We start from the raw sequence: 26,096 nt of genomic DNA, 5'->3' as shown, positions 1-26,096 counted from the left end.
AGGAAGGAATTTTTTCCCCTGCTTTAGCAAATTGGATCATGCTCTGCTGGGGTTTTTTGCCTTCCTCTGGATCAACTGTGGGTATAGAATTGGGTATATGGGCTGGTATATGTATGTATGTGTGTATGTATGTGTATGTATATGTATATATATATATATATATATATATGTGTATATGTGTATGTGTATGTATGTATAGTATATTTTATTTATTTATTTATTTATGTATTTATTTATTTTTTTTGGTTGAACTGGATGGACTTGTGTCTTTTTTCAACCTGACTAACTATGTAACTATGTAACTATGACGTGTGTAGGCACCTTACAGGAATCGAGCAGTAACAGTTCCAGAAGTGGGCGGAACCATTGGCAGTACCGATTGTCCCGACAAGTTTTACTAAAACCTATAAAAGGCCCACTTCCCAATCACTGGATCATTTCATAGCTTTCAGATGTTTCTTGATATTTTCTGAACTGAATCAGCCATCAATCTACCCCAGGTGATCTCATCAATGTCTGCAATCTTAACATTGAACATTAGAGGCATCACTAAAGCATATTTACGTAAAATTAGTTTTATTGCAAAATCAAGACCTCTGCTTTCAAATGTATTACTGTTTACTTCACCGTACATGGCAGTAGAACAGTTTCTCAAAAGTTAAACTAAACCAAAAAAAAAAAAAAAAAAATCATAACTAAGTTTACTGAAAACAACGTTGTCTAGCTTACAACTTCAATGCCTACTCAGAAAGGCCTAGTAACAGTATGAAATGAAGATGGACTTTTCAGTGCCCATTCCTGCCCTCATAGGTGGTTCTTAATTAAGTTGCTTTCATCATTTGAACTCTACAAGGCTTGGATGAAAGAACTTTGATGCATTTGAAGGGGGGAGAAAAAGAAAAAAAAGATATTACCATAGCAGCCAATAAGATTCTCCTTCCATCTTCCTTAGAATGCACTACAAGAATGAAAAGGGACTTTAAGCTCCTCAGGGGCGGGACCTAAATATTGTATATTCTATGCAAAACTGCTCTCTCTGCCCACAGCAAATATTAAAATCCTCAGTTTCTCCCCCTAGTGTACTGAAAGACCGAAAAGGGAATCTAAGCTCCTCAGGGGCGGGGACTAAATATTTTAGGTTCTATGAAACATTGTTCTCTTGGCCCACAGCAACCAAAAAAAATCCCCAATTTCTCCCATAGAGCACTGAACAACTGAAAAGGGAAGCCTTATGCTTTGCAGGGGCAGCAACTAAACTTTGAGGAGTCTACTCTTTCTAAAAGCACTGCAGAATATGATGGCGATGTATAAATATGAGAAACTAACACTGAGAAATAAATGGCCAACTGCTAGGGACAGCAAGTCTACCTCCATCTCCAAGAAGTGGTTGCTTGGAAATGTGCCACCTAATCTATCACAGGCATATCTGGTCTCCCACTGACGTCCTTCTGGTCCAGCTCCTTTCACACTGGTTACCACTGCTTCTGGCTGGTGATTCTCAGTATCCCCATGGCACATGAGGCTTAGGAGCTTCAAGTGTTTCGGGATCACCTCTGGATGACCACAGGGCACCTCTATATATCTTCCCTATATCCAGATATACCTACTTGTTTACTACCCATGTAGGTTGCCAACTGACCTTTAATAAATCCATTTGATTTTAACCCACTACACTTAGTCTGATGCCCCTGCGTGTTCCCTTTTGTTTCACCTTCAGGTTATACTGCTGCCTACAGGAGAACAGGAACTGTGGCCCAGCCCAGGGTAATTCCTACTACTACCACCACCATTATGTCCCACAAATGTAGAAAAGCATAACATAGAGCATGATCAGTGGTGGAACCAATGTTCCCCTATGGACCCCAAAAAGAGGATTTTACAGAGGAGCACGAAAATCCTATTTTTTGTTTCAACCATTTATGGATGCTGGAAGTCTTCATCTTCGAGATGTCTAAAAGCAGTCCAAGTGAGGGGTGAGCAACACAGCAAATAATTGTATCCACAAGAACGTAATACCACTTCAGTGCTCACTCCACCCTACACCCAATGGTGCACACTTAATATTTAAAGGGATGCTTCCTTCCTCAAGTGGGGAAACTCCAGAAACACCTGCGAAATAAACACAGGAGGGCGCAAACACCTTCTACATTTCCATCACCAAAATGTTATTACATTTAAAAGCCAAAAACCTACAACCAGGAGACTGTACAAGTGTATCAAAAACAACTCCAGCTTAGGAGGATGCCATAATAGCTGTGAAAGAAAGGCTGATGGGTTTCAGGGGACATGCCCCCTTTCCACAGAGCTACCAGCTTTGAGGAAAAGTGCATGTCCCCCAAAATGTTTTAGCCTTCCAAACGCAGATTTTTTTGGCATTATCCTAGGCTGGAGTTGTTTAATGATATGCTTGTACCTTCTAGTGCTTGTGAGTAGGTTACGCTCTTCCTCAGAGGATAGCTCTGAGGAAGGGGGCATGCCCCCCGAAACCTGTCAACCTTCCAACCACAGCTATTATAACATCATCCTAAGCTGGAGTTGTTCTTTGGTACGCTTGCAGTTTCTGGAGTTGTTCTTTGGTACACTTGCAGTTTCTCACGCTTGTGAGTAGGTTTTTGGATTTTAAATTTAATAAAATTTGATGGTGGCAAGGCACTAGGGGTTTGAATGCTCCAGTGTGTTTTTTTTTTGCAGTTTTAAACACAAGAACAAAATTGGTAACAGGCCTATAAAAAGCAAAACAGAACACTGGAAAATGCCTTCAGCTCAAAAAGCCTTACGCCCAAAGCTGTCATAAGAGGAGGGCTTAATGTCTACCTGTTAGAACTAGAATGCGTGAACGGAAGACCAGTTGGCAGCCTTGCATGAATGAGCAACAGTAGGCTGAAGATGATAAGCCAAAGAAGCACCCACCGATCAAATAGGGTGAGCCTTGAGAGGAAATGGTGGAACCAGATCCAAAAGTCCATAAGCTTGGATAATGGTCCACCTGAGCATTGAGAAATGGTGGAACCAGAAGCCAGTGAACCCTTATGGGGGCCATCCAAATTTATGAAATAAAAATGGAATTCAATTTTCCTGAAAGGAGCAGTGGCCGAGAGATCACAACCACATCCAGACAATGGAGCGAAAGCTCCTTAAGGGTAAACTGGTTTTGGAGAAACGGATGTAAAAATGATGATCTGGTTTAAGGTGAAAGGTAAAGTTCACTACAGGTAAGAAGAGAGTCCTACACCTCAACACCACCTTGTCCCTAGATAAGATCAAAGACATGCTGGTAGGTTAATTAGCTTCTGTCCAAAAATTGGCCATAGTATATGAATGGGGACCTTGGATTGAGGGTAGGGACTGATGTGAGTGTGCAATATACAGGATTAGGGTTAATTGTAGACACTCACTCAGGTTCAACTGGATGGACTGGTGTCTTTATTCAACCTTACTAACTATGTTACTTAACAGGATAAGGCGCTTTATAAATATGACCCAGCACACCACAGACTTTAAATAAGTCAGATTTTTTATTGAAGAAAGATCACATTACACAAAAGTGCAATGTTTTGGAGGCACGCAGGGCCCCTTTGTCAAGCATGCCTGATGAAGGGGTCCTTCAAAGCTCCGAAACATTGCACTTTTTTGTAATGTGATATTTACAGTGTTATGTGTAATACTCCAGTATCCAACTGGTGGTCACTGCAGCACCCAGTCCCTTGGAGAGCTCATACCAGGAATGTGTGCGATGGGAATATGGACAATGACCTTAGAAGATAAGGTCTCCAGCTTAGACAACTATCCTGCTGGAGCCGATGGCTACAAGAAACACCACCTTGTGAGTTCCCAAATAACCTGAAGGTGAAAGACTTTTGCCCCTTATACATGAGCAACCCAACCAGGTCCACCTGTCCATTCTTCAAAACGGACCCAATCAGACCCTCCATTCTCGTCTATGGAGCCGCAGATGCAAACGGATTTGTGTCTGTCTACACCCTCTATATGGAACTTGTCCTTATATACAGAGATGGCCAACTCTGATTATGGCTGCCGCTATTGCTCACTAGTCATTATGGACTTTTTATAGATATTTTGTTGTAGAGCATATTATTGTGCATGCTGGGCACTGATCTCTGTGCACCTGAACTCCTTTACCTCCACTAGTTGTCCGTTTACACCCACCTACCTCCAAACCGATCCAGCTAAAGCAAACAGAAGGAGATCCACCCAGACAGAAGGGAGAGGATCGGAGGGCAGCTGGGTGTAAAGAGACAGCTAGTCAATTTACATTCAACCGCCCACAGAGCAGACAGTGTCCGTGGACCTGTCATTCGTCCTGCTCCACTCAGCTCAGGGAGGGGGGGGGGGGGGGATCAACAAACAGATCTCCTGCCGAGAAAGACAGATCCAGCCCATGAGAAAGGGCCCTCCCCTGTGAACCTCGGTGCAGAAGAAAGAAATTAGTGTTGGGACTTTTTAACCTCAATTTTGGTTTTTATATCTTTTCCAATATACCTTTGCGGATTTTTGTTTCTCCAACAATTTTACCTACGAGGGGGTTTTTAGATCTCCTCCACTCTACCGATGAGGGGTTTTTTAGATCTCCTCCACTCTACCGATGAGGGGGTTTTTAGATCTCCTCCACTCTACCGATGAGGGGGTTTTTAGATCTCCTCCACTCTACCGATGAGGGGGTTTTTAGATCTCCTCCACTCTACCGATGAGGGGGTTTTTAGATCTCCTCCACTCTACCGATGAGGGGGTTTTTAGATCTCCTCCACTCTACCGATGAGGGGGTTTTAGATCTCCTCCACTCTACCGATGAGGGGGTTTTAGATCTCCTCCACTCTACCGATGAGGGGGTTTTAGATCTCCTCCACTCTACCGATGAGGGGGTTTTAGATCTCCTCCACTCTACCGATGAGGGGGTTTTAGATCTCCTCCACTCTACCGATGAGGGGGTTTTAGATCTCCTCCACTCTACCGATGAGGGGGTTTTAGATCTCCTCCACTCTACCGATGAGGGGGTTTTAGATCTCCTCCACTCTACCGATGAGGGGGTTTTAGATCTCCTCCACTCTACCGATGAGGGGGTTTTAGATCTCCTCCACTATACCGATGAGGGGGTTTTAGATCTCCTCCACTCTACCGATGAGGGGTTTTTAGATCTCCTCCACTCTACCGATGAGGGGTTTTTAGATCTCCTCCACTCTACCGATGAGGGGTTTTTAGATCTCCTCCACTGTACCGATGAGGGGGTTTTAGATCTCCTCCAATCTACCGATGAGGGGGTTTTAGATCTCCTCCACTCTACAGATGAGGGGGTTTTAGATCTCCTCCAATCTACCGATGAGGGGGTTTTAGATCTCCTCCACTCTACAGATGAGGGGTTTTAGATCTCCTCCCCTCTACCATTGAGGGTTTTTGCATCTCCTCCAATTTTACCTTTGACAGTTTTTGTATCACCCTTCAATTTTACCTTAGACGTTCGTTTCTCTTCTTCCCCTCAGAACATCAAAACCCTATCACACCCAACTTCCACAACCTAACCTCCTAATGTTTCTCAAGAAAAAAAAAAAAAAAGGAGGCCCCAGCTTCACAATACAGCCGGGTGTGGCGAATACTCCACAATTTAACAATACATCAATACCTGACCAATTATACTGTATCCAATCTTTCACAAGAGGGAAAAAGGAAAAAAAAAGAAAGAAGAAGCACAGTGTTTACTGTCCCTAATGTCTGTAGATGCAACTTCTCTAATTCTAAAGTAATTCTATTTAGATATATATATATTAATTTGCATACTTGCTGGTGTAGATCAGTTGAAAGGCTATGTTGAAATATATAGAGAAAAGAATTAAAAAAAAAAAAAAAAAAAAAAAAAAAACACACACACAACAATCAAAAAGGGGATATCTTTGGATGAGATTTTAGCTATCGGAACCCAACGTCCACCCTGAAGGGAAATGTTAGTTTTCTTGCGGCAAGTTCTGTGCCCTCCCCAAGTTGGAATCGCGATGAAAGAAGGTTTCCAGCTCAAGCATTGGATCCCTTAAAGAGGCAGATTTGAAGACTTAAGGGCAGAGATCTCTTTGCTGGACTTAGCAAGAGTTGAGTCATTGGGTGGTTTAGATCACCACTGTCTACTCATAAATGGAACACATCAGTCTACCCCTTTTAAGGAGAGGGACATTCACAGTGGCTTCTACCATCTAAACATTCTCCAAAAAAATAAAAATAAAAAAAATACTTCAACTTGATCCATCCTCATTTTTGTGGGTTGAAAGAATCTCCAGGAAAGGGATAAAACGTTTCCACATACAGGGTGGGGGGGGGGGGGGGGGGGGTTACCAATGTATGGCCTGCAGCAAAATTCGGTTTTACAGGATCGCTGAGGGTTGTGAAGTCTACAAAGGCAGCTGAGATCCAACTGGCCCCCTACGGCCGATCATTCCAAAATAACCTGCCTTGGCATGGCCGATCTTGGGTTGAGTCATAGTTTGTCAGTTCACCCCATGAGAGTTAATGAGCTGTGAATTATAACTTTCTTAACACCCCTTTTTTTCATATAAGTGTGGAAAGCTTTTACTCTTTCCTGGAAAAACCCTCATTAAAGGGTAGGGAGGTTGGTTAGGGATATTTGGTGAGGGTGGGTATCTCCGAGGCAGCGGAGTAGTCAACTCGAAGGTTGGTTCTGGTAGAACTGCCCGGGATACTGGCAAACGAGACTGTCTTCCGTCAGCTGGCCCAACATGCCCTTGTACAAGACTTCCATGATGAGGACCTCGGCCAACAGTCTCTGCTGCTCATCCATCCTGCGCAGTTTCGACGAGACCATGAAGCCGAAGGCATCGTACTCATCATTGTTCTTGGTGAGGAGCGCCGCGGCTTGGGTCAGCAGCCGCTCCCCTATTTCTTCTTCACTGGTGGTGCTGTACATTTTCCTTTTCCTCTGCCGTCGGATGGAAGCCATGATTTCATCGTGGATCTCGAACTCCACGTCTTCTGACTGGCTGTTGCTGGTCACCTAAAGAGGAAATGCAAAAAAAAATAAAAAATTAAACTGCGTTTTATATTTGAATTTTCTTGACTCTTGCTTAGTATGAAAAACAAAAAAAAGTTTCCTTTGCAATTAGAACCCCAAAAAAGAAGAAGTATTTTAAGTTTTGAAGGTGGAGTAAAAGGGGGCAGGTAACAAAGGTGCACACATGGAGAAATGATAGGAGAAGGGGGGGGGGGGGGCAAGAGAATGTGTTGGGGGGTGCAGAGATTTCAAGTCCTGGATGTAGTCCTCTCCCTTCCAAAAGAACCCCCCAAAGTTGCCACCTGCCAATCTCTGCTCTCATCCTAGCCCCCCCCCCCCCCTTCTCTGCTCTGACCCCAGGGAGAGACTTCTTTAAAAAAATAATAATAATAATATTAATATACGTGTGTGTATATACACATACGAAATATATATAATAATAATAATAATATTTAAATATATGTATAAAAATATATATATATATTATATCGATATTTTTTTTCTTTTTAAAATCGGTGAAATGTGAGCTTTTTTTTTTTTTTTTTTTTTTTTTTTTTTTTTTTTTTTAGGTGTGCCTTGAAAGTTTTTAGACCTCTTTGGTGTGCCACAAGGCAAAAAAAAAAAGTTTGAGAAACACTGGCGTACACCCATCACATAACACAAATAACCTTTCACATACACTCACTGGCCACTGTATTAGGTACACCTTGTGCTAGTACCGGGTTGGACCTCCTTTTCTTGGTGGCATAAATTCAACAAAGGTGTTGGAAACGTTCCTCAGAGATTTTGGTCCATATTGACATGATGGCCTCATGCAGTTGCTGCAGAATTGTCAGCTGCCCATCCATGATGCCAATCGCCCGTTCCACCATATCACAAAGGTTCTGTATTGGATGAGATCTGGTGAGTGTGGAGGCCATTGGAGGACAGGGACCTCATTGTCCAGTGGTGAGATGATTGGAGCTTTGTGACATGGTGCATTATCCTGCTGGAAGGAGCCATCAGAAGATGGGGACACTGTAGTCATAAAGGGATGGACATGATCAGCAACAATACTGAGGTAGGTCGCGGTGTTTAACCACTACAATACAGGGCACTTTCGCCCCCTTCCTTCCCAGCCCAATTTTCAGCTTTCAGCGCTCTAGCGCTTTCAGTGACAATTGCGCGGTCATGCTACACTGTACCCAAATGAAATTGTTATCATTTTGTTCGCACAAATAGAGCTTTATTTTGGTGTTATTTATTCACGACTCCGTTTTTTTTTTTTTTTGCGATATAAGCGCAAAAATAGCAGAAATTTGGAAAAAAAACAATATTTTCTTTTTTCTATTTGAAAAGAAATCCAATAAAATCAAATTTTGTCATAAATTTAAGCCAAAATTTATTCTGCTACATGTTTTTGGTAAAAAAAATTCCGTTAAGTGTATAATAATTGGTTTGTGTGATCACGGACATATGTACGCAAATGATCATGTACATATGTGTGCAGGTGATCACGTACATATGTGTGCAGATAATCATTGGGACATGTGATTTTAGTGGGACATATGTGGGGGACATGTTTTTATTATTAGGGACATGTGTTTTTATTATTTGGGGACATGTGTGTTTTGGGGACATGTGTGGGGACATTGTGTTTACACTGTGTGGTGTGTTGTGTGTTTACACTAGACTGATGATCAGTGAGTAAAAAGCTGTAAAAAGCAGCCCATACTCACTGATCATCAGCCGGCTTCAGCGTTCTGCTCTCCTCTCCTCAGCGGTGACTTCCGTGTGAGGAGAGGAGAGCCGATTGCCTAGCAACCGGCTGTTTGTTTACATCACATGACGGCAGTGATTGGACACGGCCGTCATGTGATCAGGAGGGCCAATCACAGAGCCCTCCTGCCGATCTGAGATGTGCCGTGTCCGGGTGACACGAGCGCATCGGGATCGCGCCGCTGCGCGGGCGCACGCGCGATCCCGCTACTCCTGAATGACGTTCCTGAACGTCCTATCAGGAGTAGACGGCTCCCACCCGGCCGTATATATGCATTGGCCGGGTGGGAAGTGGTTAAACAATTCTCAATTGGTTAGAGGGGCCTCAAAGTGTGCCAAGAAAATATCCCCCACACCATTACACCACCACCAGCCTGAACCATTGATAAAAGGCAGGATGGATCCATGCTTTCACGATTATGCCAAATTCCTACCCTACCATCTGAAATCGAGACTCATCAGACCAGGTAACGTTTTTCCAATCTTCTATTGTCCAATTTTGGTGATCTGTGTGAATTGTACTCAGTTTCCTTTTCTCAGCAGACAGGAGTGGCACCCGGTGTGGTCTTCTGCTGCTGTACTCCATCTGCTTCAAGGCTGGATAAGTTGTGTGTTCAGAGATGGTATTCTGCATACCTTGGTTGTAACGAGGGGTTATTTGGGTTACTGTTGCCTTTCTATCATCTCAAACCAGTCTGCCCATTCTCTTCTGACCTCAACAAGGCATTTTCCTCCACACAACTGCCGCTCACTGGATATTTTCTCTTTTTCGGACCATTCTCTGTAAACTCAAGAGATGGTTGTGTGTGAAAATCCCAGCAGATCAGCAGTTTTTGAAATCCTTAGACCAGCCCGTCTGGCACCAACAACCATGTCACGTTCAAAGTCACTTAAATCCCCTTTCTTCCCTATTCTGATGCTGTTTGAACTTCAACAAGTTGTCTTCACCATGTCTAAATGCATCGAGCTGCTGCCCTTTGATTGGCTGATTAGCAATTTGTGTAACCAAGAACTGAACAGTTGTACCTAATAAATTGGCCGGTGAGTGTACATGCCTTTCAACAGACCCCTTTATATGCCAAACAAGCTATTAAAACCTTTCATCCTTTATTTTCTTGCTCCTGCTGTCCCCTAAAATCTAGAATAGGCTGCTAGTTCAAACTTTCTACCAGGGAAAAAAGTTTTGTTTTGTTTTTTAATTTCTCACACACACACACACACATACCCCCATATATAAAGAGGTGCAGGGAAGGAACATAGGGTGTGTGCAGCGCTGATTCCCGGCCCCACCTCTCAAGTCCTTTCCAGGCACTCGTGTATGATGACATCAAAGAAGAAGGGGATGGGGTTCAGTAGTAGGGATGTAGCTGGCTTTTCCTTGTTCTACATGTGATGGAAGTTTATGTCCTGCTGTGACCATCCACTGCCCTACTGACCCCCTGACACCATCAATGGCCCTACTGCCTCCCTGACACCATCCACTGACCCCCTGACACCATCAATGGCCCTACAGCCCCCCCCCCCGACACCATCAATGGCCCTACAGCCCCCCCCCCCCCCCGACACCATCAATGGCCCTACAGCCCCCCGACACCATCAATGGCCCTACAGCCCCCCGACACCATCAATGGCCCTACAGCCCCCCGACACCATCAATGGCCCTACAGCCCCCCCTGACACCATCAATGGCCCTACAGCCCCCCCTGACACCATCAATGGCCCTACAGCCCCCCCTGACACCAGCCACTGTCCTACTGACCCCCATCAATGGCCCTACTGCCCCCCCCCCAACACCATCAATGGCCCTACAGCCCCCCCCCCCCGACACCAGCCACTGTCCTACTGACTCCATCAATGGCCCTAGTGACCCCCTGACCCCATCCATCAATGGCCCTACTGGCCCCCTGACCCCATCAATGGCCCTACTGCCCTCCCCTGACACCATCCACTGCCCTACTGACCCCCTCAATGGCCCTATCAATGGCCCTAGTGGCCTCCCCTGACACCATCCACTGCCCTACAAACTGCAGTTCTCTGTACCCTGCCCGACCCACACACAGTCCTATGCATCACCGATCCACACACTCTATCCAACCTCTGTACCCCAACCCACACTCTCTCCGGCCCCCAACCCACACTCTCCCGGCCTCTGTACCCCGACCAACACTCTACCGACCTCCATCCTCTGTACCCGACCCATAAGCACTACCGTCCTCTGTACCCCGACCTACATCACTGAGCCAGGCCAGAAATTAGTCAGTCAATCAAGTTAGCCTTCACTAGCACTTTTTCTGCCTTCATGATGGACTTCTGAATCAAACTTGTGGGGATGACCAACTAAACCCCACTGGTGAATAAACGTGAATGCCAAGTTTCTCACTGAAGATAAATTTTAAATGTAGGCCAAGAATATATATTTTTACAGTGACATCTGTTCCATTATAATTTTATAAGTTTTCTTTATGCCAGCCTGTTTATTGGAGGCTTGCGAATTTCTGTTTCGAAAGAACAAAAAACAAAAAAGGACTGAACCCGAGTTTTGATCTCTTCCATGTTGTTCAGACCTCCACCTCTCAAAAGTTGCCTACCCTCCCCCGACAGACAAGTAAGGAACACATACATGTAATGGCAACAGAAAATTTCTTCCATATCAGAACGTAGAATAGGGGGCACATACCTCCTTGTATACCCACCACTGCAGAACACTAGTCTATTGTGTACGAGGAAAGGGTTTTCGGGACTGCAAGCTGCTGGATATGATCAACCATTCCCGAGGCCACAGAAGGGCCGTTTTTTTTCCCTTTAGGTTTTTTTTTTTTTTTTTTGCTAAACTCTGAAATTTTATTTAATATTTGTGAATTTTACTTAGCTCCCACCTGAGATACGTTTGTAGAATCCTCCAGCATTTCAGAGTTCACCTTGACTTCCTCCTCCATCCGTGAATCCTGAGGTTCCGGCGAATCGGGCATCTTCAGCATCGAGGGTGTGCCAGGCAGGCTGGCTATACTGGGCGTGTCAGACAGGTTAAGCACGCTGCCATCATCCAGAAGGTCCTGACCCAACGTGAACTTCAGCAGGTCGAAATACCAGAGCCTCGGCACGTAGACGTCGGCGGCGCACGCAGCGGTCCTCTTGGACACCTGGACTTTGTTATACTCCTTCTTGAAGACGGTCCGCAGGTTGGCGATCTTGTGCTTGACGAACTGAACGTTGGCCGTTGGGCACACGGTGCGGCAGAGCTGCACGAGCTGCTCGTAGGCCTTCATCCGCTTCTGCTTGTTGGAGTAGTCCGCAAATTTGACGTTCCACAGGCAGTGGAAGGAGCGGTACATAGTGATGAACTCTTTCAGGAATTCTGGATTCATGATGTATTCCGAAGGCAGCCGCTTCCTCACATATTTCATCTAAACAAATAAAATAGTAGCGTCGGTTCGAGCCGTGACTAATTACACTGCCTAGAAGGTCACCTTTCACACGGTTTTTACATTTTTGCTTTTACCTTTAGGGCTCATTTACACTTTCTTCAACTTCAACACACGCCTAGCGCGTCAACATGGTTTTTTTTGCATTTTTTTTTTTATGTGGTTTTGATGTTTCGGTGATGATTTTTTGAAGCTTTAATGAAGCTTGGCAGATGCCCTGTGTGTTGATTTTCCATTTGTTTTAAAGGGGCTCAGTAGTACTCCTGTTCAGTCAATTTGCCCCCCCCAGTAGTAACCTCTAGGCTCTGCCGATTCCCCGCACAGTAGTAAGCTCTGCTGATACCCCAACTCCCCACTCTGTTGTAACCGCCAGATGCTGCTGATACTACTACTCCCCCCCCCCCCCCCAATAGTAACCCTAGCTCTGCTGCTTTCCCACTCAGTAGTAACCCCCAGCTCAGCTGATCCAATCACCACCCGAACCCCCTGCTCAGCAGTAACCCCTAGGCTCTGCTGATTCCCCGCTCAGTAATAACCCCCAGCTCTGCTGATCTCACCCCCCCCCCATAGTAACCCCTAGATCTGCTGATCCCCAGCACAGTACTAAGCCCTAGGGCAGCCGATTCTCTCTCTCTCCCCCTCCCTCTCTCAGCAGTAACCCCCAGATCTGCTGATCTCCAGCTCTGCCAAGCCCCCCGCTCAGTAGTAACCCCCAGCTCTGCTGATCCAAGCCCCTCCCCGCCACGCAGTAGTAACCCCTAGCTCTGCCGATTCTCTCTCCTCCCCCCACATTCAGTAGTAACCCCCAGCTCTGCTGATCCAAGCCTCTCCCCCCCCCCCACGCAGTAGTAACCCCTAACTCTGCTGATTCTCTCTCTCTCTCTCTCTCTCTCTCTCTCTCTCTCTCTCTTCTCCCCCCACATTCAGTAGTAACCCCCAGGTCTGCTGATTCTCCCCAAACTTTCCTCCCCCCCCGTAGTAACCCCCCACTCTGCTGAGCCCCCCCCCCGCTCAGTAGTAACCCCCAGCTCTGCTGATCCAAGCCTCACCCCCCCCCCCGCACAGTAGTAACCCCTTGCTCTGCTGATTCTCTCTGCCCCCCCACTCAGTAGTAAGTAGTAACCTCAGCTCTGTTGATCCCCCACTCAGCAGTAACCCCCAGCTCTGCTGTCCCCTAAGCGCCCCCCCTCCCCCCGAGGTAACCCCCAGCTCTGCAGTAAACACCATGCTCTGCTGATCCTGTAGTTTGCTGATCCACCTCTATGTCTCTCTCTCTCTGGTCCCCACTCAGCTTCTGCTATATTATATGATTAGCCACAGAACAAGCTAATCAGTGGGTGCCGGCCAATGGATGACCGCCGGCACCTGCTGACTGGCGAGGAAGACGACAGGACAGAGCACCGTGTATGTGTAAACAATGCAGACCTCTGTCCTTAGCAGCGGGGGATGTGCTGGTTTTTGTTTTCCTGCAAAGCACACCCCTTAATACAAATGACCACATAGTAAACACACCAAGCAGTGCTAGGCACACAACACACACACACAGTTAACCTTTTGATCACCCCTGATGTGTAACTCCTTCCCAAACCAGTGTCATTTGTACAGTGACACTGGTTCCGGCAAAACGTCAAATGTGTCAGACAGCCCGCATTACTATCACAGCCCTGCTACAAGTAGGCGATTAGTGGTATTTAAAAAAAAAAAAAAAAAAAAAAAAAAAATTCCAGTATATATCCCATAGTTTGTAGACGCTTATCAGTATTTTAATTTTTTTCGTTTAAAAAAAAAAAAAAAAAAAATCCAATTTCTTAAATATATTTTTTTTAAAGGATGTGTTATATAGCAAAAAGTTTTTATAATTGTTGCTCTTTTTTGTTTATAGCGCAAAAAATAAATGCAGAGGTGATCAAATACCACCAAAATAAAGCTCTATTTGTGGGGGGGGGGGGGAGAGAGATAAGGAAGGACATGCATTTTATTTGGGTACAGCGTCGCACGACCGCGCAGTTGTCAGTTAAAGCACCGAAGGTAAAGTAGTTGGTAGTAATGCCACATTCTGAAGTAGTGTAAACGAGCCCTAAAAGAAACTATTTTCACTGCTTGTGTCTGTATGCCATTATTCATTAGAAGAATGATAAAAAAAGGCCTAATCAATGCACATTGCATGTTTAGCTATACACATTGGGGTAGTTGGAAAGATTTTCATTCTTCTGGTGCTGCAGGAAAAACAAAACTTCAGCATAAGCCACCTAGAGAGGATACTGGGACTAAAAAAATAAAATGGCGTGACCTGTCCATACGTGGAAGACAGGGAAACCATAAAATCGCAACCACTGTGTGGCGCTGCAGAGCCTGAATGTGTAATGAGCAAACATGGCTCCCTTCATATAAAAATACAAATAAAACGGAACTTTCATTTAAGGTGGGCTTCTACCTTATGGACGACTCCGTGGTTCTTTACAGGTGACCACCACTTTTTGTACGGCTTCCTCATGTACCCTTTTCTTGGTTTTGTGTATGCTGAGAAAAAAAAATGAATAATAAATTTTACACATTGAAAATTGTACTTGAAACGCTGCCCAAAAAGTAAAAAAAACAAAAACAAAATTTAAATAACACACACACACACACACACACACATACACACACCTTACTAAAAATTCTCATAATTTGGGGGATGGATTTTTTCCTACAAGGTGGCCTAAACAAACATCAGTTCTGACATGCAACCTTGTTCTAGGGCAGTGGTCTGAAAACTGTGGCCCTTTGCTTGCCTTTATCTGGCCCTTGGGGCACAATTTCCACCAACTGGCACCAATGGTGGGACACCATTCCAACAATGGTGGAGCACCATCCCACCAACTGACACCAATGGTGGGACACTATTCTTCTCATTAATGTCAACCACGGGGCACTAGTCAGATCAAAACCCATAATGGGGCTCTGATGTCAGGGTATTTTCCATTCCCACTGGCCGCAGTCCAGCCCCCCAAATAGCTGCAGCACAGTAAACTGGCCCTTTGCTTAGAACGTTTGGAGACCCCTGTTCTAGGGCACCACCCTCCAAATCAATGAGAGTTTGATTTGAACGGGCAAATGATCAGTCAAACAAGCATAACATTCAGCCCGTGTCAACTTGTCCGACAGAAACCCATCTCACAATCTGCTGGATAACCCAGCCACTCTTTATGACGTCTGCTATGACGAAACGCACAGGGGGGGGGGGGGGAGGGAGGCTAGCGGAAGCAAACTCAGCAGATGTGACTTTATGAAGATGACAGTGGCTGATCGAATGATAGTGACACCTTGTTACATTGCTCTCTTGCCTAGGTAGGATGTGAGTGAGCATTTCTTCATGGTTTTAATAAACCTTGGAATCGACTTCACTGCACTGGAAGTCTGTTCCCTTTGTAGTTTATCGGTCTGCCTGGATTGCTGAATCGCTTAATTGGGTGCTTATTGGAAGATCTTTGGAGGCCAGACAAAAAAAAAAAAAAAAAAAAAAAAAAAAAAAAAAAAAAAAATCGGTGTGTTCTGGCAGGGGTACAAAATGGCACAGCAGGGAAATTGATGTACTAACATTGCATAGTTAGTACAGCGACCTACTCAGGTTTTTTTTTTTTTTTTTCAGCCCGCTGGGTTGAAAGAAAACAATTTAATGTGTGTACCAGGCTGTAGGACAGAGCGAGGCTCAGGCAGCTCTAAGTGGCTGTGTGGACCCGCTCTTAGAGTTGGGGAAAAAGACCATCTTGCAGGCCAATTTCTTTATATGGAGGGAGGATGGCTCAGCTGTGATAGGTCTGAGCTCACTGTAAAAGCAGCTGCCCATATGCAGAGATGCCAGGAAGAATGAGCACCAGCGATTAGGCTCCATTCACACTTATATGACACCAAAGTTGCGTGAAACTTTGGATTGGTGTGACTTGGATGGGACTTCTTTTCCCCTCTACAAAGTCAGATCCACTGTTGCATGCAAAACATTCAGGTACCACATTCATGCAACTTTTGAGGATTAACATTGAAGTCTACAGCCCTCAAGTTGCATAAATAAGTCGGAAACAAAGTTGAGCATGAACTACTTTAAAGTTGCTACGACTTTAAGTCACGCACATACGACATGGTTATCATTGGAAAACATGGGGTACGACTTGCCATGCGACTTTGGAGGTCCAAAGTCACACAAGTGTGAGGCTTTCCTGCGACAATGGCGGGAATCTTTCCAATACTCACGAGTCCTAGTATCAGGATGCATCTCCATATCGTCCATCCTCACACCCATCTCATTTCCTCTAGCGTTCTCTGGGCCAATGTCCACCACCACGATATTAAGATTTTCCTCCTAAACAAAAAAAAAAAAAAGAAGAAAATCCTTTAGCTCATGCTGCATACAGATCACCATTCCCAACGTGGTTCTGTTTTTTTGGTACCTACCTTAACAGGTTGGTGGACCTCATCCTCTCTGTAGTCCTGTTCATAACGGCAGCTTGTTCCTTTGTCTCGGGTAGGTCTATGGCTGACCCCATCTGTTGGAAGCAAATTTAGGTTATTTTATCAACTGATCTATAGTGGGGCCCTCTAGTGGTTATCTTTATATCAGGCAGTTCAGCTGGTACCATTGTTTGACGATTCTTTGAAGAGAGGCTACTGGGGAGGCCAACATGCATTTCAGGCGTAATATTATAAATCGAATAGCAGAATTAATTCAATGACCAACTGCTTGGTAGTGCTGAGCAATTACACACGTGACTAGTAAAAAGGACAAGCAAACCATTTTTCAGGGTGGAATCAGAGAGAGGATGAACATAAAAAAAAAAAAAAAAAAACCCCCCAAAAAGAACCCCCACATACAATTTAAGCCATTGTATCAAGAATTCACTATATCATTCTGATAGAAAAAGCCTCCAAACCCCACCAACACCTTGGGAATGTCGGGCTTATTACTCACCCATATTGATGTCTGCAGGAATTTCCTCCTCTTTGACCTTCACCATTGTTGCCCTCTAAAATTTCAAACAGCAATAAGGAGAAAAAAAAAAAAAATACAAAATTAAATAAGAAAATTATATATATATATATATAAATATAAATATATATCCCTCTCTATCTAAATATATCTATATATTTCAAAATACACACAACACTCAAACTACATGCCCCCCCCTTAACCTCTTATGGGTCAATGTATTTTTCTCTCCTTACCTAAAACACACTGGCCCTGCCACCACCAACCGGCACCATCACCAATTGGCCCCCCGATACCGAGACCCTCAGTGATCACTGACACCAAGACACACATTCACACTGATCAGGATTCGGTTATACCGATCATTGGTACAAGACCAGGAGCTGTCACTGACAGGTCAGTCTCAGTGCTGATCAAGCACAGGAAAACACATATATATATATATATAACCGGAACCCAGAATAAAAGTCCACTTACTGGGGTGCGGCATATATGTGATAAGTGGTCATAGAAGACTTAAAGTCTGAACTACACTATAAGTAGGGGCAAAACGTATTGGTACCTTAAGTCATAGCTGCAGGGGGGGGGCACGGGAAACCACAAGCCCTCCTGTCCACCTACCTTTCCGGACATATTGCGTTGATCGTGCTATATGCTCTGAGCGGTGTCAGTCTGCGGCGGGGGTAAAATTAACATATGGTGCACCAAATCCAGCTGCAGATTTAAAAAAAAAAAAAAAAAAAAAGGGAACAAGAGACCAAAAATTACTTACAGGAGGGGGAAATTATATTATAAAATATATATATATATATCCCATTTTTGACAGAGTTGGTATGACCCAAAATCTGAGGGCTTATTTACACTTTAAAAAACACACATTAGTTAAAAATGCCTACCACTTCCAACATGTTTTTTTGAAGTTTTACTGAAGCTTGACAAATGCAAGGCGAGTTGCTTTTCCTTTTGTCCTAAAGGGGCCAGTAGAAGCCCAGTTAATCAGTACCCCCATTCAGCAGACCCCCAGCTCATTAGTACCCCCATTCAACAGATCCCCAGCTCATTAGTACCCCCATTCAACAGATCCCCAGCTCATTAGTACCCCCATTCAACAGATCCCCAGCTCATTAGTACCCCCATTCAGCAGATCCCCAGCTCATTAGTACCCCCATTCAGCAGATCCCCAGCTCATTAGTACCCTCATTTAGCTCCCCCTGCTCAGCAGTAACCCCCAGCTCAGCTGATCCTTGGCTTTTCTGATCCTCCTCCCTCTCTGGTTCCCAGTCACCTCCCGCGCACCACGTGTGACATCCGCTAGCTTCTCCTGCTTTGGGGTCACCAGCTCTACTGATCCTCCACCACTCAGTTCTCACTATCCAGCCCTGTTCTCCTTCCGTTACAGCGCTCCCATGCTGCACGCCATGTGTGCCATCTGATATAGTTGCTCCACTCCAGTCCAGAGCCCGCTCACCTTCCTGCTGTACACCAGATGGGACGTCTGTACCAGACACTCCCAAAAAAATATATACACATGAACTGGAAGCAACTGCCGTTTACATCTTTCTGGTTTGCTTGTTGGTTTCCAAATGCATTCTGGGGTCCCAAATCCACAATACCTCCAAAATAAAGCAAAGCCAAAGCTGAATAAAAAGCTTCAGGTGCTGTCATAGACTTCTATGGAGGGTTTGGGGAAGCTTTGAAGCACCAAGAAAAACATGGGGTATAATTTTGGAAAAAAGCAACGCGTGAACAGGTCTGTACGAAGACCATTTTATTTAGTGACAGGGGCTTTGATTGGCATTCAGAGTATGTTTTTTTATAGCATGCCCAATGCCACATTTTGAAGCAAGTGTAAAAGAAGCCATCAGTTCTCTCAGGGGAGATTTGAGATCACTTCTTGGCGACACGAGGTTAGAAATGAGAGGGTAACCACTGGACAGGAAGACACAAGGAGCAAGGAAAACAAAGACATATTCCGACCTTTCCACACTCTACTAAATAACTGTGATTTTGCCAATGTCCCGTCATGCTTTGTGTTTTTTTGGACACACCGACAATGAAACTTCTCCAGAACACGGCAACAGTCAAAACTCGAAAACCCACTTCTGAACAAAACGTGTTTGAGCTAGAACCAGGCTTTACTACTCTATGAAAATGCTCAAAGTCTCTGACCAACGAAACCTGCCAACGTGTATGGGAAAGAATGGTCATTTTTGCTCCAAAAAGGACACATCTGACCCAACTCCACATTCTGGCCTTCCTTTGGTCACATCCTGGCCTCAGCAGCTTGAACCAGTGTGCAATGGACTGATGACCCACTGGTAGAACAGTTTCTAAAAAGGAAAATCAGGCCTGCTATAAAGAACTAGTTTTTGCAATCTCCCAACTGTGCCCAATGGCTTTGGTCTTTGGAGGACTTTCACGTCAGGAGCTCAGTCAGAGGGATGATCAGTCCCATCCTCTGTACAGAGCCACTAGTGGGTTTAATTTAGGGATGCACCGAAATTTCGGCCGCCGAAACATATCGGCCGAAAATGCCCTTTTCGGCAATTTGCCGAAAGGAAAAAACGGCCGATAATTGAGCCGAAAATGGGGCGGGGTCTGGGGCGGAACTCCGCCCCCGCCCCACCCCTGGTGCCGCCCATGATGGGGGTGAATAGCGCAGGACTGATTCAGCCAGCGATGCCCCTCTGCAGTGAAGAGAGCCGTCTGGTTGAATAGAGCGCCGGGAACATCACAGCTTTAATTTCAATAGCTGTGTGTTCCCTGTCGCGCGCCGTCACACACAGCCCCTCCCCCTTGTCCGGGGAACTTTGATAGACAGATCACCTGTCCAGATTGGACGGGTGATCTGTCTATCAAAGTGCCTGGACAAGGGGGAGGGGCTGTGTGTGACGGCGCGCGACGGGGAACACACAGCTCTTCACTGCAGAGGGGCAGCGCTGGCTGAATCACTGGGGGGGCAGCGCTGGCTGAATCACTGGGGGGGGCAGCGCTGGCTGAATCACTGGGGGGGGCAGCGCTGGCTGAATCACTGGGGGGGCAGCGCTGGCTGCACTTATCTCTTTTATCATGTCGCCAGTCTGACCACCTCCTGTACCATGTCCCCAGTCTCTGACCACCTCCTGTACCATGTCCCCAGTCTCTGACCACCTCCTGTACCATGTCCCCAGTCTCTGACCACCTCCTGTACCATGTCCCCAGTCTCTGACCACCTCCTGTACCATGTCCCCAGTCTCTGACCACCTCCTGTATAAAAATATATTTTTTAAAAACAGTCATTTTCGGTATCGGTGCTGTTTCGGTATTGGTTTCGGTTTTCGGCCTAGTGTATTTTTCATTTTCGGTATTGGTTTCGGCACCAAAAAACCCATTCGGTGCATCCCTAGTTTAATTCCATGTTGGCACTTTGAAATAAATACGTTGGTTTTGTGTCTCCGTTTTGGCACTCTGGCTCAAAAAAAAAAAAAAAAGTTTGCCATCACCGCTATATAGTGAAGAGATTTTTTCCTATCCAATATTTTCCTAGGTGGCACCTACAGTGGGGAAAATTATGTAAACCCCTGCAGATTTTGTAAGTTTGCCCACTTACAAAGAAATGAAGGGTCTATAAAATGTTTATCATAGGTCTATTTTAAATGTTAGAAACAGAATATCAAGCAAAAAAAATCCAAAAAGTTTTAGGATTATTCAATTGAGTGATTAAAATAAAGTATTTGATCCCCTACCAACCAACATTTCTGACTCCCACAGATTTGGCTACAGTATGTGCTCATGTGGTACACAGATTAGTTTTGTCAATTTAAGACGGTGCTTTCAACGACAACTTGGGTGTATAAAAGACACCTATCCACAGAATCTTTCTTCCAGTCAAACCCACCATCATGGGCAAGACCAAGGAGCTGTCAAAGGACGTCAGGGACAAGATTGTAGATCTGCACAAGGCTGGAATGGGCTACGAAACCATCAGCAAGTACCTTGGTCAGAAGGTGACAACTGTTGGAGCGATTATTCACAAAGGAAGAAATACAAAATGAACCATCAATCGCCCTCGGTCTGGAGCTCCGTGCAAGATTTCGCCTCATGGAGGAAGGATGATCTTGAGAAAAGTGTGGGGGGGCCCAAAACTACACGGGAGGAGATTGTGAATGATCTCAAGGCAGTTGGGACCACAGTCACCAAACCATTGGTAAAAACAACGCGCCACCATGGACTAAAATCCTGCAGCATCCGCAAGGCCCCCCACTTCTCAATAAAGCACATGCCCATCTGAAGTTTGCCAATGAACATCGAAATGATTCTTTGCTAAAAAAAAGGTACAGGCCGACTTTGCCACATTGAGGGGCCAATGGACGGGGGCCCCCCATGTATCACAATATCTTGGATGAGGACCTTCTTCACTCCAGAACACTGAAGGTGGGTGTGGATGGGTCTTTCAGCATGAAAATTACCCAAAACATACCGCCAAGGCAACAAAAGGAGTGGCTCAAGAAGAAGCACATTAAAGTGGTTGTAAAAAAAAAAAAAAAAAAAAAAAAAAAAAAATAACACACAACACACACACACACACACACCAGCTCATTATGAAATACTCACCTTAAATTGAAGTCCCATAGCGGTCCCCATACACCGCTCCGGTGACATCACTCCCAGAGTTACTTCCAGGTACTGTGGGTCTTCGGCGCTGCGATTAGCCGGAGTCGCGATGGCGTCACTCTCAAACGTGCAATTGCACCAATGATGTTGGCACATGCTGATACAGGGGATATCTCCTAAACTGTGCAGGTATAGGAGATATCCAGGGTAGCTACAGGTAAGCCTCATTATAGGCTTACCTGTAGTAAAAAGTGGTTGCAACCTTAACCACATTAAGGTTATGAAGTGGCCTAGCCAGTCTCCAGACCTTAATCCTACAGAAAATTTATGGAAGGAGCCGAAACCTCGAGTTGCCACAAAAACTTTAAGGATTTAGAGAAGATCTGTAAAGAAGAGAGGACCAAAATCCCTCCTGAGAAGTGTGCAAACCTGGTCACGAACTACAAGAAACGTCTTAACTCTGTGCTTGCCAACAAGGGTTTCTCCACCAAGTACGAACTCATGTTATGCTTGGGTATCAAATACTTATTTTACTCACTGAACTGCAACTATCTATAATATATGTATCATGTGTTTTTTCTGGATCTTTGGTTGATATTCTGTCTCTATCATTTAAAATACACCTATCATAAAAATTATAGACCCTTCATTTCTCTGCAAGTGGGAGAATTTCCTAAATCAGCAGATTAAAGAATTAATTTTCCCCACTAAGAATAGGTTCCTGCAATCTATGCAACTGATATAAATACATGAAATCTCCATAATGGACAAGCCATTAAGACCAGGGTTCCTCAAGAGATTGCTAGAAGTTCCTTGAGTAGTGGTGGATTCATCTCCTGCCTGACAGTGATTACATAGTACCAGCACCATGACATGGCAGCCCCAGCAGTATGGGGCCAATGCAGCCTCTCCCATCTTAGGCAAGTCGTGACCCTTTCAGCTGTATACAAGGAATCCTCCACTGACCAGGCCTCCCCCTCCATGCAGGCATTCCAACCCAAGGCAGCACTCTCCCCTTCCACCAACCAAGAGGGCAATTCTCCCATGAACCAAAAAGGAGGCCCTTCTTCCACCAAGTGCCAATCCAAATCAGTCTTTTCTTTCAAGGGCTGCCAAACCAAGGGGGCCATTCTCCTTCCAAAAACCAACCCAAAGAGCCTTTTTGCCCTGCAAATTGCCAATTTAGGAGGACCATTCTTACCCTGACCTCCAAAATTAAAAAGGGGCCATTCTCCCACTGGCTGCCATTGCAAGGGGGTAATTGGATGCTAACCACCAACTCCAGGAGGCCTATCCTCAACCGACCACCAACCCAAGAAGGTCCTTTCTTTCAAAGGCTGCCAAATCAAGACGGCCATATATTTCTACCACCAACCAACCCAAACAACCTTTTTTCCCTCCGAGCACCAGTGCAAGAGGGTTGACTGCCAGTGCAAGAGGGTAATTGTACGCATCAAAATTCCAGTCCGTTTTTCTTTTCTGGCCATTTAATTAATAGTTTTAGGTCATCATTACTGAAGATAATTCTTTTATACAGGAGGAGAGGGGGTTTAAAGAGACCTCCCCCGGGAATTAAATTGTGTCCGTCCCAATTTCAGGGGTGATTTCAAAGACATCGGTGCGGGTTTCAGTACAGGATGTTAATGGAAATTGCACCCCCAAAAAAAAAAAAAAAAAATCACCAAAAGTAGTACATACACTACTTTCGGAAATGTGGCATTGCACCGATTCAGACGGGGCCATTGCTGCCAATCTGGCATGTGATTTGATATGTCAAATCATATCAATGTGAACCAAGGCTAAATCCCTCATTCACCATTGGATCTACAAGTGACTGCACCAATATAGCACGAATAAACTGAATGGATTCCTTTGGCTGGTCTAGAATCTGAAGCCTCAGACATTATTCCCCATGCTTCAAGGTGCTTTATTGCATCCCACTGCTAGATAATTAGAGAAGCTTTTTTTGAAAAACAGGCTAGAAGAAAGACCTGGAAAGCATCCGCCACGCAACCGGAGCCTCGACCTCCTGGAAAGCATCCACCACGCAACAGGAGCCTCGACCTTCCTGGAAAGCATCCACCACGCAACAGGAGCCTCGACCTTCCTGGAAAGCATCCACCACGCAACAGGAGCCTCTACCTTCCTGGAAAGCATCCACCACGCAACAGGAGCCTCTACCTTCCTGGAAAGCATCCACCACGCAACAGGAGCCTCTACCTTCCTGGAAAGCATCCACCACGCAACAGGAGCCTCGACCTTCCTGGAAAGCATCCACCACGCAACTGGAGCCTCTACCTTCCTGGAAAGCATCCACCACGCAACAGGAGCCTCTACCTTCCTGGAAAGCATCCACCACGCAACAGGAGCCTCGACCTTCCTGGAAAGCATCCACCACGCAACTGGAGCCTCGACCTTCCTGGAAAGCATCCGCCACGCAACCGGAGCCTCGACCTTCCTGGAAAGCATCCACCACGCAACTGGAGCCTCGACCTTCCTGGAAAGCATCCGCCACGCAACCGGAGCCTCGACCTTCCTGGAAAGCATCCACCACGCAACAGGAGCCTCGACCTTCCTGGAAAGCATCCGCCACGCAACCGGAGCCTCGACCTTCCTGGAAAGCATCCGCCACGCAACAGGAGCCTCGACCTTCCTGGAAAGCATCCGCCACGCAACAGGAGCCTCGACCTTCCTGGAAAGCATCCATTTCACAAGAAAGGCCTCGCCATTCTGGAAAGAGTCCACCACACAAGACGGGCCTCACTAAAGCATCCACCCACACATTACCTCCATAGTTACCATGCAAACCAAAAGGCTTATCACATGCCACCTTCTTCAGGTGTTGGTATCATATCTTCATCTGACCAATCAAAGCTTTGGTAGAAAATCTTTGATGTTGTACATTCACCCCTCAAATAACTAGGCAGCATTTTCCATATATTATTCAGACCTCCTGCACTTATATTAATTTTGTTATGTTGCAGGTGATGAGAGGCACTTGGTTTCCTTCCAACATAATGTTTAGAATTGAGGCCAAACCATTCAATCTTTGACATCTTGTCATCAGGCCAGAGAATCTTGTTCCTCACAGTCAGAGTCCTTCAGGTGCTGTTTTTGTGAACTCCAAGCGGGCTCTCATGTGTTTTGCCCAGAGGAGAGGCTTCCGTCTGGCAACTCTGCCATAAAGCCCAGACCCATGGGAGGGCTGCAGCGATGGTTGTCCTTCTTGAACTTTGTCCCATCACCACACAGGTTCCTTGGAGCTCAGAGTGACCAACAGGTTCTTGGTCTCCTCCCTTATGAAGGCCCTTCTCCCCTGATTGCCGAGTGTGGCTGGGCGACCAGCACTTGGAAAGAGTCCTGGTTGTGCCAAACTTCTTCCATTTGACAATTATGGAGGCCACCATGCTCTTTAGGAACCTTCAGTGCAGCAGATTTTTTTTTTTGCCTTCCCCAGATATGCATCTTGCAATAAATCTGCCTTTGAGCTCTGTGGGCAGTTCCTTGGACCTCATGGCTTTTGCCCTGATCCAGTCAGCTGCAAACCTTTCCGAAGCATGGCCAAACAAATTATGTTATTTATCACAGTAGGACTCCAATCAAGGTGTAGAAACATCTTGGCCACGATCAAGAGAAACGGGAGGCATCTGAGCTACATTTTTGCTGCAGATGTATGCCCATACATTAGCAAACATTTCTAAAATTCGATTTTTATGGGGGTACGGAGTGTAGATTAACGAGGAAAAATAAAAAATCCGATACCTACCGAGGCAGCCTACCACCCACCCTCATGTATTAAATTGTGGGTACCCGGGGCAAAGGTTATCATAATCACTGGTCCTGTAGGTTAGATGAGGGCGGGGCTACCAACCCTACACATGTTGTCATGGAAACAAAAAAAATTACATAAAAAAAAAAAAAAAAAATTGTGGCTTAAGAGAAAAATCCTATTTTTTTTTTTTGGAAATGTAATTTAAAAAATATAGCGAGATCCAAAACTGACCAACCTCCGCGGTGCAGGGAAGGGAGGGTCTACCATATAACGCGCCCCCTCTTTCATTAGATGTGAAGGTGAGGCCGATGGGCCAGCACCATTACAAAGCAAAACAAGCACCTGATGGCCAAGCAGGATGGACCTGCCCTTTAAATATTGCACAGAAGGGAGGTCACCCCTCTGCCTTATGATGGCTGAATGTAAATAAAACACCCCCGTGGCCTGTCTGAGGGCTATAGAGAGACATAAAGGCATCAAATTGGATTACTTACGGGAGCCTCGCTGGCTATGTTGACAAGATCGCCGGAAGAAGAAATCCCGATCTTCCCCCCTCTGCTTCTCTCATTTAGACAAAGC

General features: G+C 45.4%; 1 protein-coding gene across 3 annotated transcripts; it reads right to left on the bottom strand.

Annotated features, from left to right (window-relative positions):
- Positions 1 to 559: 559 nt before the first annotated feature.
- LOC143956330 (uncharacterized) lies at positions 560 to 26,096 on the bottom strand. Of its 3 annotated transcripts, none has more exons than XR_013269893.1 (9): positions 26,012 to 26,096; positions 17,774 to 17,866; positions 17,135 to 17,189; positions 16,621 to 16,712; positions 16,420 to 16,528; positions 14,624 to 14,709; positions 11,644 to 12,171; positions 4,772 to 7,012; positions 560 to 4,533 (listed from the first exon to the last, which is right to left on the bottom strand). XR_013269893.1 is itself a non-coding variant. In XM_077466546.1 (8 exons), exons 2-8 carry the CDS (start codon positions 17,783 to 17,785, stop codon positions 6,662 to 6,664), a joined length of 1,233 nt encoding a protein of 410 aa, XP_077322672.1. In that variant the 5' UTR covers positions 17,786 to 17,866; positions 26,012 to 26,096; the 3' UTR covers positions 560 to 6,661. The 3 variants fall into 3 exon arrangements, 1 of the variants encoding a protein (XP_077322672.1); XR_013269894.1 differs by having other exon boundaries at positions 560 to 5,430; positions 5,465 to 7,012; XM_077466546.1 differs by having other exon boundaries at positions 560 to 7,012.

The sequence above is a fragment of the Lithobates pipiens genome, unplaced genomic scaffold, assembly GCF_037356315.1.
Source record: "Lithobates pipiens isolate NorthernLeopardFrog02 unplaced genomic scaffold, aLitPip1_a1.2 Scaffold_35, whole genome shotgun sequence".
In the NCBI taxonomy this organism is placed as follows: Eukaryota; Metazoa; Chordata; class Amphibia; order Anura; family Ranidae; genus Lithobates; species Lithobates pipiens.
This window is presented reverse-complemented; position numbering and strand designations above follow the sequence as displayed.

Coding starts and splice junctions, on each gene's coding strand:
- LOC143956330 (XM_077466546.1), bottom strand. Junction 16,713..17,134: donor TCCTGCAGACATCAATATGG/GTGAGTAATAAG, acceptor TGCTTCCAACAG/ATGGGGTCAGCCATAGACCT. Junction 12,172..14,623: donor ACCACGGAGTCGTCCATAAG/GTAGAAGCCCAC, acceptor TTATTTGTTTAG/ATGAAATATGTGAGGAAGCG.